General features: G+C 39.8%; 1 protein-coding gene across 5 annotated transcripts in view; it reads right to left on the bottom strand.

The window, feature by feature from the left end:
- The window catches only part of LOC128690883 (beta-1,4-galactosyltransferase galt-1), a 124,117-nt gene that overhangs the window by 72,826 nt on the left and 36,627 nt on the right, over nt 1-14,664 (bottom strand). For 4 of the 5 annotated variants that reach the window (XM_070087723.1, XM_070087725.1, XM_070087730.1 and 1 more), the window contains exon 2: nt 9,347-10,078. In XM_070087723.1, coding sequence (XP_069943824.1) covers nt 9,347-9,477 — 131 coding nt within the window. In that variant the 5' untranslated portion in view covers nt 9,478-10,078. Of the gene's footprint in view, nt 1-6,170; nt 6,330-9,346; nt 10,079-14,664 lie in introns of those variants that run through there. The other variant, XM_070087724.1, reaches the window with a different exon arrangement.

Below are 14,664 nucleotides of genomic sequence, written 5' to 3'. Positions count from 1 at the left end.
TTCATACGGAAGATTTCTACTGTTATGTATCAGTTTTGTTATTCGTCACTGAATGTTTTCTAACGAATTTATTTCCATTCTGTAAAATATAGACCAGAACTGAGCTGCGTAATCTAGGTGAGGCCTTACTAATGATGTATAAAGTTGTAGTATAACCGCTGGACTTCTGTTGCTTACACTTCTTGATGTAAATCCCAGTAATCTATTTGCCTTATTACGTACGCTTAGGCACTGCTGTCTTGGTTTAGGGTTGCTGCTTACCATAACCCCCAAGTCCTTATCGCATTCTTTTACGGCTAAGTTCTACGTTAATTAGCTGATAATTGCTAGGGTTATGAACATTCCCGAGCTTCGGAACTTTGCATTTATCTACATAGATTTGCATCTGCCACTTTTCTGACCAGGAAATGAGTTTGTCCAAATATTCCTGAAGTTCCGTGACATCTGCATATGAATCAGCTTTCTTACCTATCTTCGTGTCATCAACGAATTTGTTCGTATTTTTTTTTTTTATTATCACACCGGCCGATTCCCACCAAGGCAGGGTGGCCCGAAAAAGAAAAACTTTCACCATCATTCACTCCATCACTGTCTTGCCAGAAGGGTGCTTTACACTACAGTTTTTAAACTGCAACATTAACACCCCTCCTTCAGAGTGCAGGCACTGTACTTCCCATCTCCAGGACTCAAGTCCGGCCTGCCGGTTTCCCTGAATCCCTTCATAAATGTTACTTTGCTCACACTCCAACAGCACGTCAAGTATTAAAAACCATTTGTCTCCATTCACTCCTATCAAACACGCTCACGCATGCCTGCTGGAAGTCCAAGCCCCTCGCACACAAAACCTCCTTTACCCCCTCCTTTTTCTAAATAGCTCTTGTTCTTTTTTATTTCTTCTATTGTCCATGGGGAAGTGGAAAAGAATCTTTCCTCCGTAAGCCATGCGTGTCGTATGAGGCGACTAAAATGCCGGGAGCAATGGGCTAGTAACCCCTTCTCCTGTATACAATTACTAAAAAAGAGAAGAAGAATTTGTTCGTATCACTATTAATTCCCTCGTCAAGTCATTTATATAGGATATATACATTACAAACAACAACGGGCCTAAAACTGATCCCTGTGGAAGGACGCATGTTAAAGATCATCCAGATGCGGCCAAGACAGCCACAGATTATCCACATGTTGGGATTACCGTCCCCATTATCCTACGCCAGACCAAACTGATGGCCGCCAGAGCAATGAAGCTTATGGGGGAGGTCCTAGGTGATACCCTATCTCAACAGTGGTACCGAGCAGCGACTCAAGGAGAACCCCCTCCATATGATAGAAGCTGGTCCAGAGCGCAGTGTACCGCCATCCATCTGCTTCGTTTGGGCTTTCCCACAGCCAAGATGATGGTAGACAAGGCAGAGGAGGAGATGTGCCAGCACGTTGTCCAGCGCCCCCTGGCACATTATCTCCTGAAGTGCCAAGTTACTGAAACACTCCGCAGGCAACTAGCACTGATGTCCCCTCCCGAAGATGACCCAGAGAGGACTGCAGCTATCCTAGTGTACCACGGAGTCAACTAACCAGACAAGCTGTTGCCCGTGATAACGACATATCCTTCTCCTCGCTAGTGTCTACAGATAGGAGTACATGTATGCATATTCATATTTCTGAATGTACATATATACATGTATAATACTTCCAGCATGTACATATGATCCAGTGTTCATATTACAGACCGCGTTGTCGCTTATGAGACGCACCAGATGAATTGTCCAGTACAGTACTTGAGCAGCATACGTTGCAACATTGCAGAACCCTTTCTCTTTCGGGAGCCAGAGACGGGACATCGCAAGATTAAGACCCGTGCCAGGACTCCGGTCTTGGCGAACGTTATACATACATACTGCCTGTGCTCCAGATTCTTCACGACTACGGTGCTCTTTACACCAACTCCAAGGCTGAGGGACTGATTACCTCATCTTTTGTATATAGTTCTACTGTCTTCAAATTATGTCCTAAAATTTGTATTGATAAAGCCACTGGATGGCGAAACGTCTACAATAAAGATACCCAGTTGTTTCACGTGTGTCTAATTTTTCATCTTGTCGGTATTGTATACCATTCATGTACAGTCTTTGTTTTTTGCATTCAGATTGATTGATATTTACATTATTAAATTTATCAGTGCCATGATTGTTTCTTTTTCCCAGGCTTGGAACTTTACATTTGTCTACATTAAACTGCAGCTGCGATTTCTCCAACCATTACATCAGCCCATTCAGATCATCCTGCAGCGCTCTAGTGTCCTCGTCAGAATTAATATGCTGGCCTAATTTAGTGTCATCGACAAATTTTCTTTTGTCGCTATTTATTCCCTCATCTATGTCGCTTATGTATAGTGAAAATAACAAAGGACCCAACACTGATCCCTGTGGAACACCACTTGTGATGTGTTCCCACTCTGATGTCTCCCCATTTATGCAAACTATCTGTTAGCCACTGACAGGAGAAAATTTCCTCTCCTATCCCGTGTGCCTCTACCTTCTTCAACAATCTCCTGTGTGTAACTCTATCAAAAGCCTTACCGAAGTCCACATTCAATATATCATATTCATTACCATGATCTACCGCCTCAAAGTAGTAGATTCATAACACTAACTGGTCTATAATTCTACGCCAGCAACCTATCTCCTGCTTTTTAGATAGGTATTACATTTGCTATTTTCCACTTATCCTGTACTATTCCTATTTTGTAGTGATATGTTTTAAAGTCTAGTTAGTGGTATGCTAAGTTCCTCCTTCCATTCCTTTATAACTTGTTAGTACAGTTCATCAGAACCAGGGGATTTATGTTTTTATCTATTTATTTATCAGAGAACCGTGTCACTAGTGACTTTGATTGTACGTAACTTACTTTCATCAGGAGCTATAACTTTTTATTTCTGGAATTTCACTAAAATCTTCCTGCGTAAAAACTGAGAGGAAATAAGTGTTAATGATTGTCCACGTTCATTTGTCACTGACAGTAACTTAACCTGAACAGATTTTAATTGGGTCTATTTTCTTTCCATATTTGGATACCTGAGAGAAATCTTTTGGTTTGGTCTTTGATTTCCTTGCGACTTTAATTTCATAATCTATTTTTTTTTCTTATTACTTTATTAATTTATCTCTTTCATTGAATAAATTGATTCCTTAAGTGCCTCTTAAGTTTTCTGATTCGATTGTAAATGTCTTCCTTCTGGCCTATGAGATGTTTTATTTTATTATTTATCCATTTAAGGAATACAGTATATTCTTGCAAGAGACACTATTCTTACATCCTGGAACACCAATAATAAGTAACTTTCATTGATTTTTTATCTAGTTCCTCTCAAGGAAACGGACACCACTCAGACAAGAAGCTTATTTTCCGGCTGGTGAGAAGTACGTCACATCTAACCAAACTTAACCTAACCTACAGAAACATACTTTTAACCTTTAAAAATATTTCCTGGTTACAGAGAGGTACACTCTCAACTACATTCTTATTTTTATTATTATTATTATTATAAACATAATTTTAACCTTTAAAAATATTTCCTGGTTACAGAGAGGTACACTCTCAACTACATTCTTATTTTTTCACAACATATTGCATGTTCCTGAAAAATTATTATTATAAGTTCCTTCAGAATTTCCTATATTATGTTTTGTTAAAAAATATTAAAAGCTAAGTTTTTTGTACAAGACTGAGCATTAATAAAATAAGTAATGAAATTTCACTATTAGAAAAAATAAATATTTGCTTAGGACTAAATGCTGTTTGAACTTACAGAGAATTTATTTAAAATTTATATGTGCCATCCACCTGCCTACATCAGATTAAAATGTATCCACAACTATTAAAAATAATACACAGGTAACTACTGAAAAATACGTTATTAAACCTCACAAAAGATTCTTAACTACTATAAAGCAGCTCCTAAACCCCTAAAATAATACACCATTAATCACTAAAAAAAAAAGTTCTTCACCATCCTAAAACAATATTCCCTAAACTAGTAAATATAAATCCCTAACTAGAGGACATCTGCACATACCAATAGTTGCGTGAACTTTTCTCAAATCATTGTACAAAATAGTATATTAGATAGTATTTGTGCGGATTTCAAAAAGCTAATCTGGAAATATAAAAAAAGAACTGTTGGAATTTAAGTAAAATTATCACAACAGATGGGAAATTTTCTGTTTTAAAGAAAACTGCAAACAGTAACAATCAGACAAAATAACTTTATGTAGAAATATAACTAGTTGAGAGTCTTCAGCATCGGTAAACAATAGGATTTTTCCTCAGCAAATAAAGGGGTAGAATAAACAAAAAGGGATCGAAGAAATGGCAACAAGTGCTATATACAGTTAAAAAAATATTATATGACAAATTAAAAATACCAGATATGAGACACAACGAGCACAGTTCTCCTCACATAACCACAAATATATAATCACACATAAACTTGTACAGACAACAAATGTAGTCAGACACTTAACTACTGGAAATCAACTCCAAGTGCCAGGTTATGAGAATCAGAAATTAAGAAAAAAGATCAGAGAGAAGATAGACTGGCTTATGAGTATATAGCAACCTAAGCAGCCATAAGCCTCAGGAACCTAAAAAGAAAGTTAATTTAATATTAAATGTTTCATATGTAAGACCATCTATCATAGAGCATGATGCAACAGGAACCAAGAGTTTACATGTAGTCAGACCTATCTATCATAGAGCATGATGCAACAGGAACCAAGAGTTTACATGTAGTCAGACCTATCTATCATAGAGCATGATGCAACAGGAACCAAGAGTTTACATGTAGTCAAACCTATCTATCATAGAGCATGATGCAACAGGAACCAAGAGTTTACATGTAGTCAAACCTATCTATCATAGAGCATGATGCAACAGGAACCAAGAGTTTACATGTAGTCAAACCTATCTATCATAGAGCATGATGCAACAGGAACCAAGAGTTTACATGTAGTCAAACCTATCTATCATAGAGCATGATGCAACAGGAACCAAGAGTTTACATGTAGTCAGACCTGCAAAGAAAGTAGAGAAAGACCAGTGTTTCAAGACAATATTTGTGTTGGAGAAGAGAGGAGAGAAGAACCGGAATACTTCTTCATGGTGCTCAGTAAGTGAACTGATTTAGACTAGGAAATGGTTGGATCAGGCACTTTACACAGATTTTACGACGGGACCAACAAGAGAGAAAACTAGCAGGGAAGAAGTGGGCCCAGCAGCTAAGACTTGATCCATGTATACTGACCTAGTGTCTCATGGCACTATTATTAGACTTTTAATCACTGAATTTAACTCATCAGGTTGTGTTTCAGGGGCTCGATTCTTAGTTCCTGGCCCAACCTCTTCAACTACAATCGAGGAGCATTAATAGTTCCTGGCCTCTTGGATTTTATCATACAACTTTTAATACTTTGTATTGAGTTTGCCTCCACTTGTCTTTCATTCATTCTGAGTTATTTCCTCTTGTTCCTCTGGTTCATATGTGTTTTTAGTTCTTGACTATGCCCACTCACCCCTATAACTCGCATTTCAGTCTGGCCCTGTTTGCCCTCTATCAGATCCTGTATTTTATCTTATATGCGATAATCCTATCGTTCCTGCCTCATTTTTCTTATAAGTCTGTTCATTTTCTTTTCTTTAAACTCTCTTCATTGCTCACATTACTCAGCCCGAGGGACTAATCTCGCTGAAATCATCTGAACCTTCTGTAGTTTCTGAACATGCTTAACCAGGTGGTCTGAGACAGGTCGTATACAATCCTACAAGATTCCTTGTGGCTTAGAAAACCTACAAGTTGAAGAATGTTATGCAACTTTGGTGCACCTCGGATGAAATGTTCGCCATGATGTTCACTCGCAGATCTTTCTCCTTGAGTGATGTATACTAATTTTTCTCCTTCATCTTTGACCTTCTCTCTCCTTTCCTAACTCACATTATTCTCCACTAGGTGTTGAACTGCCACTTCATTTATCACCCTTGCAGCCTGTCTCTATCTTCTGTTCTCATTCTTCCTAGAAAATTCAAGCTACGTTGTGTATCACTGTCATCAGCCTGGTATCCTTATTACTTTGTGCTCTTACTATACTTAGTTTCTTTTTATCAACACTTGACCTACATCATGAGTGACAGAGTTAGTGCCCTGAGCATCTGAACACCGTCACAGTTACACTGATTAAATTAAGCACACTGTCTCCCGTCCGCAGGGCGCACCTCCGCTGACTGGCTTGGTACTCTCCCACGACCTGTACCCGTGGCACTACCCTCAGTTTGGTTGGAATTCCTATGTGAGTGGCACTGTTGCTTGCTGCTTCCTAATCAGTAGTCAGAAAGAATGGTGATAGGCTTATCTGATTACACCTGGTACACTAAGCAGGACTCTCGTCAAGCAGGAACTTGAGGATGACAAAGTCACACAAGCGGTAATTGGAAGCTTAATTCAGATAACGTTTCGCCTGCACAGACACAACATTGTTTGAATAAGGTCTTTATCATCTACAACTCGTAGGTATTGCTACATCATATGCTCTTACAGTAACATCTTAATAAACATTACATGTTGTAACATCTTTCATCTTACTGAGATCTAGTTATGCTACCTTATCATTAGTCAGGCAGATAGGTGATAGATTTATCTGATTACACCAAGTATACTTACCAGGTCTAATGTGACGCTCAAACAGCTGCTCTAACACTTTTCATCTAATTAGGGATCCCCGTAGGGATACCTTTAAGAGGTTATATGATTTTTATTTGTTTCTTCTTCTGTCAACTTTTCAATTACATTACGCTCATAACTCGAAACGCCTCATCCAATATCCTTTGAATAAGGCTTGTTCACGAGCCCTATGATCAAACTTGCTGAACTCGTTCCCAACGTGTTTGGCACTCGTTGGTCAGCTAGGGTTGTGTTCCACTGCTTGCTGCTTCTCGTCTTAAATAATTAAAGCTGAATTGCTAAAGAATCTGAACTTTTTAGTGAAGCTCGTTTAGATTTGCATCAAATTCTTCTCACTGAGGCGCCATCAAGGCTGAAGCTTCTGAGAATTATTGACTATAGAAAGAAAAATAAATAATTGAGGATATTATTAGGTTTGGTAAAATTCGTCAGGAAACAGGACAAGTGTTTCCTGACGCGGGTCTTAGTCATATGATGACCCGCAGCTGGAGCTTTTGGTCATCTGACCGAGGCCTTCCTCTGGCTTACCAGTCCACCCTTTTAAAAATTAGGGTTGTAAGTATTGATCTGAGAAATAACTGAGGTGTAATTTTATCAGAATGTAGCGTGTTGCTGAGAACATTGTTATAACAGCCTCAATGACAAAAAAAAAAAAAGAGAAAAAAAAAAGACGAACGGTTAGGAAGATGATCACAGACGAAACAAATATCTAGAGAATGGCTTACAAAATCATAATAAAACGATTGTAAATAAACCACGGAACGAACTGGGACTGAACCCATAGTAGGTGAATCCTAAAACACCAGGTCAAGTGGCTTACGCACTGGCCTGGAGCTTCACGACTCATTTGTTTTGGATTCAACACTATTTTTTTTTTTGCTCTTCCGGACTGTCTTATTGGAAACATGACACGGCAATATGCAACAGTGTGAGAACTGGAGTCAAATTTCAGGGTTTGGTGGAAATATCCTGTAACGAGCGTCATGGGTATACAAGAAAGAACTGGAAATGTGTATACTAAATACAGCGAGATGTGTTCGTGGATCCTGTAAAGGAATTATAGCAACTAATAATATTTCATTCAGTAACTCTGGGCAAATACTTGCAACGTTCCAATTACTTAACTTATATAATTTAAATATTAACGCTTTATTTCCAAACGTGAGCATTGTGCTGAGATCATCATACTCTCTGCTTGCAGAGGCAGAATATTCTTGCAGTACTCTGGGAAGAGTGAAATATGGGTCGAGATCAACTGTGTCAAGAGTCGTCTAAACAGTAGTGGAGGTTAGGCAACAAAACTTACTTTTAATGACATTATTGATTCAATACTAGTCACAAACTCTGAAGAATGATTTTTGAATAGAAGCTAAACTTAAATTCTATTCGCATTAAACGGTTTAAAATTCTATTGTTGCCATATTCCTGTGTTCTTTACATGTTACGAATCTCACGTCTACCTCTGTGTTCAGTTTTTTTCCCTCATCTAGTTAACTTTTCAGTTATTCTATGTTGTGTTTAACTCTTCAATAGCATACATAAGGGGGATTACCACTAGACCCCTGAGTGTCTTCAAGAGGAAGTTGAACAGACACATAAAGTCAGTATCTGACCAGACGGCCTGTGGTTCGTACGTTGGAAGTAACAGGCTGATCGGTCAGGCCCCTGACCAACAGCGAGGCCTGGTCACGAACCGGGCCGTAGGGGGTCTACGCCCCCGGGAAGTCTAATAACTTCCTATGCTTGGTACATTACTGTACCTATCTTCAGATAGTAACCAGCTTGTTTCATATAAGACACTTGAACAACACCTCCTAAGCTAATTTAACGAGATTTTTCCGAATAAGGCAAGCGAAAATTTGTATATGCAATAATTTCTTTAAAACCATTCTGAACCTAACGAGAAAATATGTTTCATTGTGTTTGTTTATTATTAAATTATTGTAAACTTATCTAAAATATATTTAGTTGGATTAGGCTAAATTAAATTACGATTTCTATAAAAAGGTTAGGTAAGTTTTCTAAGGCCCTTTTTGTACAAAATTATATATTTTTACATTAACATAAATGAAAAAAAAAATATCCTTAAAGGCATAAAAGAAAATTTTAGAAAGGACTTAATTTTAAACGAGGTCTTGCTAATTGACCCGTTTGGCACGACACACACACACAAATGTGTGTATATATATATATATATATATATATATATATATATATATATATATATATATATATATATATATATATATATATATATACTGATCTCTGGCTGAAGGAAACTCGAACTTACGAACCTTGGAACGAGGTACGCAGTGCTATACCAATCTCGCCACACTGCGTACCTTGTTCCAAAGTTCGTAGATTCGAGTCTCCTTCAGCCAGAGATCAGTGTCTGTGTATATTTCACCTGCTCTTGCGAATTCCTTGCACACACACACACACACACACACACACACACACACACACACACACACACACACACACCCACACACACACACACACAAACACACACACACACACACACACACACACACACACATATATATATATATATATATATATATATATATATATATATTTATATATTTATATATTTATATATATAATTTACTTACCTTGGGTCATTGGTAGACCGGCGGAGTCGTCTTGGCAGGTTGGTGGCTGTAGCTTCATTGCGCTTACGTCTTGCTTGTCCCAGGTTCGATTCCACATCTCTGTATCTTGCATAAGCTGACGATATGCTCATGTTTCTCTCTCTCTTTCTCTCCCTCTCTCCCTTCCTTGATCTTGATAACAATTACATTTGATCTTAGAGGCCTCACTTGATATCAAAGTCACACTTGATTTTGTTATAGGTCACATTTTATTTAAATGAAGGTCACACTTAATCTTAGTAAGGCTCACACTTGGTCTTATTAAAGGTCACATTTTATCTAAATGAAGGTCACACTTGAGCTTAGTATGGCTCACACTTGATCTTATTAAGGTCACATTTTCTGAAGGTCACATTTTCTGAAGGTCACATTTGATCGTATTCTGATTCGCACTTGATATTATTAAAGGTAGTTCTTGATTTAAATTTTTCCTTCATCTTGACGAGGGTTTCCCTTGACCTTGATTAAACACTTACATGATACTGATAATGGTCTTACATAAACGAAATACACGCCCAGTCATCCATATCATTGTTATGTGTTTTTTTTTTTTGGCCCCGTTTGTCTAAAATCTTCCTGTCATTCCAGTGGTGAACCTTGATGATCTTATCATTCATTGGCTACTGACCCTATCCATAGGTACCTTGATGCATGTAAATCTGTCCTGTTGTCTCTCTCAACACGTTATCATTCCTATAAAAGAACAGAGCAGAACAGAATGTTATCTAGTTATTAGACTGTATCGAGGGGAGAAAGGATACATATAATTACTCACAGTATCTATTTAAGTCTAAACCCTTTACACGACATCTGTCAGATATAAACAACATCTTGGGATCTTGATACAAGGACTTCTACTACGCTTGCCTAGCCTACAGGCATGACCTACTTTAACTGGTGGATTTATCCACCGATGACTCCACCTTCTGCTGCTTCTACTCACCTGACTGTAGAATATAAGCTACTTCACTGAGCACATGTTATACGTTTCTCAAGACTGATGGACTGAACACATTGACTCCAGGGTGAGGGACCTTCAACTCCTCCTCATCTGTCTCGGTTCTTCTCTGTATTGGACTGAAGAAGCCACTGGCTGGCGAAATGTTTCCTCAGTAAAGATTACCAAATGTTCAACAAGTGTCTCATTCTTCAACTTGTCATTTTTCTTAACCATTTATAACAAGCCTTTGTTCTGCAAGCCTTTGTTCTGCAAGCCTTTGTTCTGCAAGCCTTTGTTCTGCAAGCCTTTGGTCTCCAAGCCTTTGCTCTGCAAGTCTTTGTTCTGCAAGTCTTTGTTCTGCAAGTCTTTGTTCTGCAAGTCTTTGTTCTGCAAGCCTTTGCTCTGCAAACCTTTGTTCTGCAAGCCTTTGTTCTGAAAACCTTTGTTCTGAAAGCCTTTGCTCTGCAAGCTTTTGTTCTGCAAGTCTTCGTTCTGCAAGCTTTTGCTCCGCAAGCATTTGTTCTATAAGCCTTTGTTCTCCAAGCCTTTGTTCTGCAAGTCTTTGTTCTGCAAGCCTTTGTTCTGCAAGCCTTTGCTTTGCAAACTTTTGTTCTGCAAGCCTTTGTTCTGCAAGCCTTTGTTCTGCAAGCCTTTGCTCTATAAGCCTTTGTTCTGCAACCCTTTGTTCTGCAAGCCTTTGTTCTGCAAGCCTTTGTTCTGCAAGCTTGTGCTCTGCAAGCCTTTGTTCTGAAAGTCTTTGTTCTGCAAGCTTTTGTTCTTCAAGCCTTTGTTCTGCAAGCTTTTGTTCTGCAAGCCTTTGTTTTGCAAGCTTTTGTTCTGTAAGCCTTTGTTCTGTTAGCATTTTTTCTGCAAGCCTTTGTTCTGCAAGCCTTTGTTCTGCAAGCCTTTGTTCTGCAAGCCTTTGCTCTGCAAGCCTTTGTTCTGCAAGCCTTTGTTCAGCAAGCATTCGTTCTGCAAGCCTTTGCTTTGCAAGCCTCTGTTCTGCAAGCCTTTGTTCTGCAAGCCTTTGTTCGGCAAGCTTTTGTTCTGCAAGCCATTGTTCTATAAGCCTTTGTTCTGAAAATCTTTGTTCTGAAAGCCTTTGCCCTGCAAGCTTTTGTTCTGCAAGCCTTTGTTCTGCAAGCTTTTGTTCTTCAAGCCTTTGTTCTGCAAGCTTTTGTTCTGCAAGCCTTTGTTCTGCAAGCCTTTGTTATGCAAGCCTTTGTTCTGCAAGCCTTTGTTCTGCAAGCCTTTGTTCTGCAAGCCTTTGTTCTGCAAGCCTTTGAAACTGTCGTTTTACAAATTTTTGCAATAGGAACTTTTATCCTACAAACCTTTACTTTGGGAACATTTTTGCTGAACGGCCAACGAGTTCGAAACGGCTGGGAAAAAGGCCAATGCAAAGGCACTTGCAAGAAAATGAAAGCGCCAGCAACAAGACCGTTGAAGAAATCAGAGTTATTGTAAGATTTGGTAAGCGCTAAGACCGTACTGGTAAGGGGGTTCAAAACAGCGCCTGGAGAATGAGCGATAATAAGACCTGATCCTAGAGGAAAAGAGGAGGGGTAGCTTCAATACCTCGGATCAAGAGCCTTCATCAGAATGGAGGCCTTCTTAAGGCGGATTACCAGTAGAACCCCTGGCTGTCTTCAAGAGGGAGCTGGACAGTACCTGGCCAACCAGGCTGTGGTTCGTACGATGGATTGCCTGCGATTGGCAGTAACAGCCTGGCTGATCAGGTAGTAAGACCTGTATGACAGATTCCTTGCACCTTTCCGAAGAGCTTCCACCTGTATAAATTCCTCAAGGAAAGACTTTGTTTCGCTGATTGTAGAGCTTTTCCAATTCATGTTTCGCTCGGCATGGAGCTTTTCCAAGCCACGTTTTGCTTAGCGCAGAGCTTTATCTAGTCATGTTTCTCTCCGAGTAGAGCCTTTCAATTTCATGTTTCATTCTGTAGAGCTCTGTTCTCTGTGAAGAGCTTAATTAAATCACGTTTCGCTTTGTAGAACCCTATTCTATGTAAAGGGCTTAATTAAGTCATGTTTCTCACAGTAAAGAGCTTAATCATTCCATGTTTCGTTCTGTGTAAAGCTCTAAAGAGTAATGCTTCGCTCTGTGTAGAGCTTTGGCTTGTGATTTTTTTCCGTGAAGAGGATAATGATTTCACACTTCACCTCTACATAAAGCTTTATCAAGCATTTTTTCTCCGCGTAAAGCTTTACAAATATATTGTGCTCTGTGCATAGCTTTATCCAGCCATGTTTCACTTAGTTTAGAGCTTTAACAAATCATGTTTTCCTCTGCAGAGATGAATTAGACATGAGGACATGCTGAAGAACTGAGACACTTATGCAATATATGGGATCCTTCCTCCTCCTGCTTCGACTCACCTGACTGCAGTATATAAGCCACCTCTCTGGCCCTCTGCTGCACTTCCTACAAGAGTGATGGACTGAACACATCGGTTCCAGGCTGAGGGATTGATTACCTCAAACTCCTCCTCTCGTTACCCATTTCTACTTTGTATTGGACTGATGAAGCCACTGTGTGGCGAAACGTTTCTTCATTAAAGATTCCCATGTGTTGCATAAGTGTCTCAATTCTGCAACTTGTCGGTTTTCAAAACCATTCATCACATCTGTCAGACACTGCAACATCATGGGATCTTGGTACAAACACTTTGAAGCTTGCCCAACCTTTGGACGACGACCTACTTACACTAGTAGCAGGTCCCACTGTGATCCATCGTCCTCCTGCTTAAACTCATCTCACCGCAGTATATAAGCCACCTCTCTGGCCCTCTGCTGCACTTCCTACAAGAGTGATGGACTGAACACATCGATTCCAGGCTGAGGGATTGATTACCTCAAACTCCTCCTCTCCTTACCCATTTCTACTTTGTATTGGACTGATGAAGCCGCTGTGTGGCGAAACGTCTCCCATATGTTGCGTAAGTGTCTCAATTCTTCAACTTGTCGGTTTTTAAAATCATTTATCACACACGTGAGGACATGTCTAATTTATCTGTTTGTCAGTATTGCATATATTATTTAAGCTAAGATTCGGTGTGCAGAGCTGTATCAAGTCATGCATCGTTGTGTAGAACTTTATCCGGTCATATTTCGCTCTGTGTAGAACTTGTCATGTTAGGCTCTATTGTAGAGCTTTCTGAAGCAAACTCATGGGTAGCTTTTGGAAAATACGTGGGGTGGCAAGGGATAATTTTGAAAAAGACTTTCCTTGTATGGGCCAGTAAGCCTTCTACTGTGTTGTCATCAGGTTGTGACGTGGTAGAGCTCCACACAGAGCGAAACAAGGCTCTGTGTAGAGTGTTTCTCTCGTGTTTCCTTCAGCTCGTTCTGAAGGTATGTTGATAATTGTATAAAATACCGACAACATCATTGAGATCTTCCACTTCACCGTGGACAGTATTTAAGAGTCTGTTCTCATGCTTCACCTTCATATCCTTCCAGACCAAAGAACTAAACTCTTCTCCAGGCTGAGGGACTGACCACTGAAGCTGAACTCTTCTCCAGGCTGAGGGACTGACCACCTGAAGCTGAACTCTTCTCCAGGCTAAGGGACTGACCACTGAAGCTGAACTCTTCTCCAGGCTGAGGGACTGACCACCTGAAGCTGAACTCTTCTCCAGGCTAAGGGACTGACCACTTGAAGCTGAACTCTTCTCCAGGCTGAGGGACTGACCACCTGAAGCTGAACTCTTCTCCAGGCTAAGGGACTGACCACTTGAATCTGAACTCTTCTCCAGGCTGAGGGACTGACCATCTGAAGCTGAACTCTTCTCCAGGCTAAGGGACTGACCACTTGAAGCTGAACTCTTCTCCAGGCTGAGGGACTGACCACCTGAAGCTGAACTCTTCTCCAGGCTGAGGGACTGACCACCTGAAGCTGAACTCTTCTCCAGGCTAAGGGACTGACCACTTGAAGCTGAACTCTTCTCCAGGCTGAGGGACTGACCACTTAAAGCTGAACTCTTATCCAGGCTGAGGGACTGACCACTTAAAGCTGAACTCTTCTCCAGGCTGAGGGACTGACCACCTCAAACACCATTTCTTCAAGGTTAATGGACTGATTACATAATGTACATAAATGGTATCCAGTACCGACAAGGTGAAGAATTAGAAACATATGTAACATCTTTGTATCTTCATTTGTAGAAGTTTCGCCAACCAGCAGCTTTATCAGTACAAGGATATAATTCACATTTTGTCCTTGTATTGGTAGGTAAAACACATAGGCAACAGTTAGGCAACTTTATTCCGAAACGTTTCGCCTACACAGTAGGCTTCTTCAGTCGAATACAGAAAGAAGGCAG

This window comes from Cherax quadricarinatus, chromosome 2 (genome assembly GCF_038502225.1).
Source record: "Cherax quadricarinatus isolate ZL_2023a chromosome 2, ASM3850222v1, whole genome shotgun sequence".
NCBI lineage: Eukaryota > Metazoa > Arthropoda > Malacostraca > Decapoda > Parastacidae > Cherax > Cherax quadricarinatus.
The sequence above is the reverse complement of the archived record's forward strand: the minus strand, read 5'-3'. Positions and strand labels throughout refer to the sequence as shown.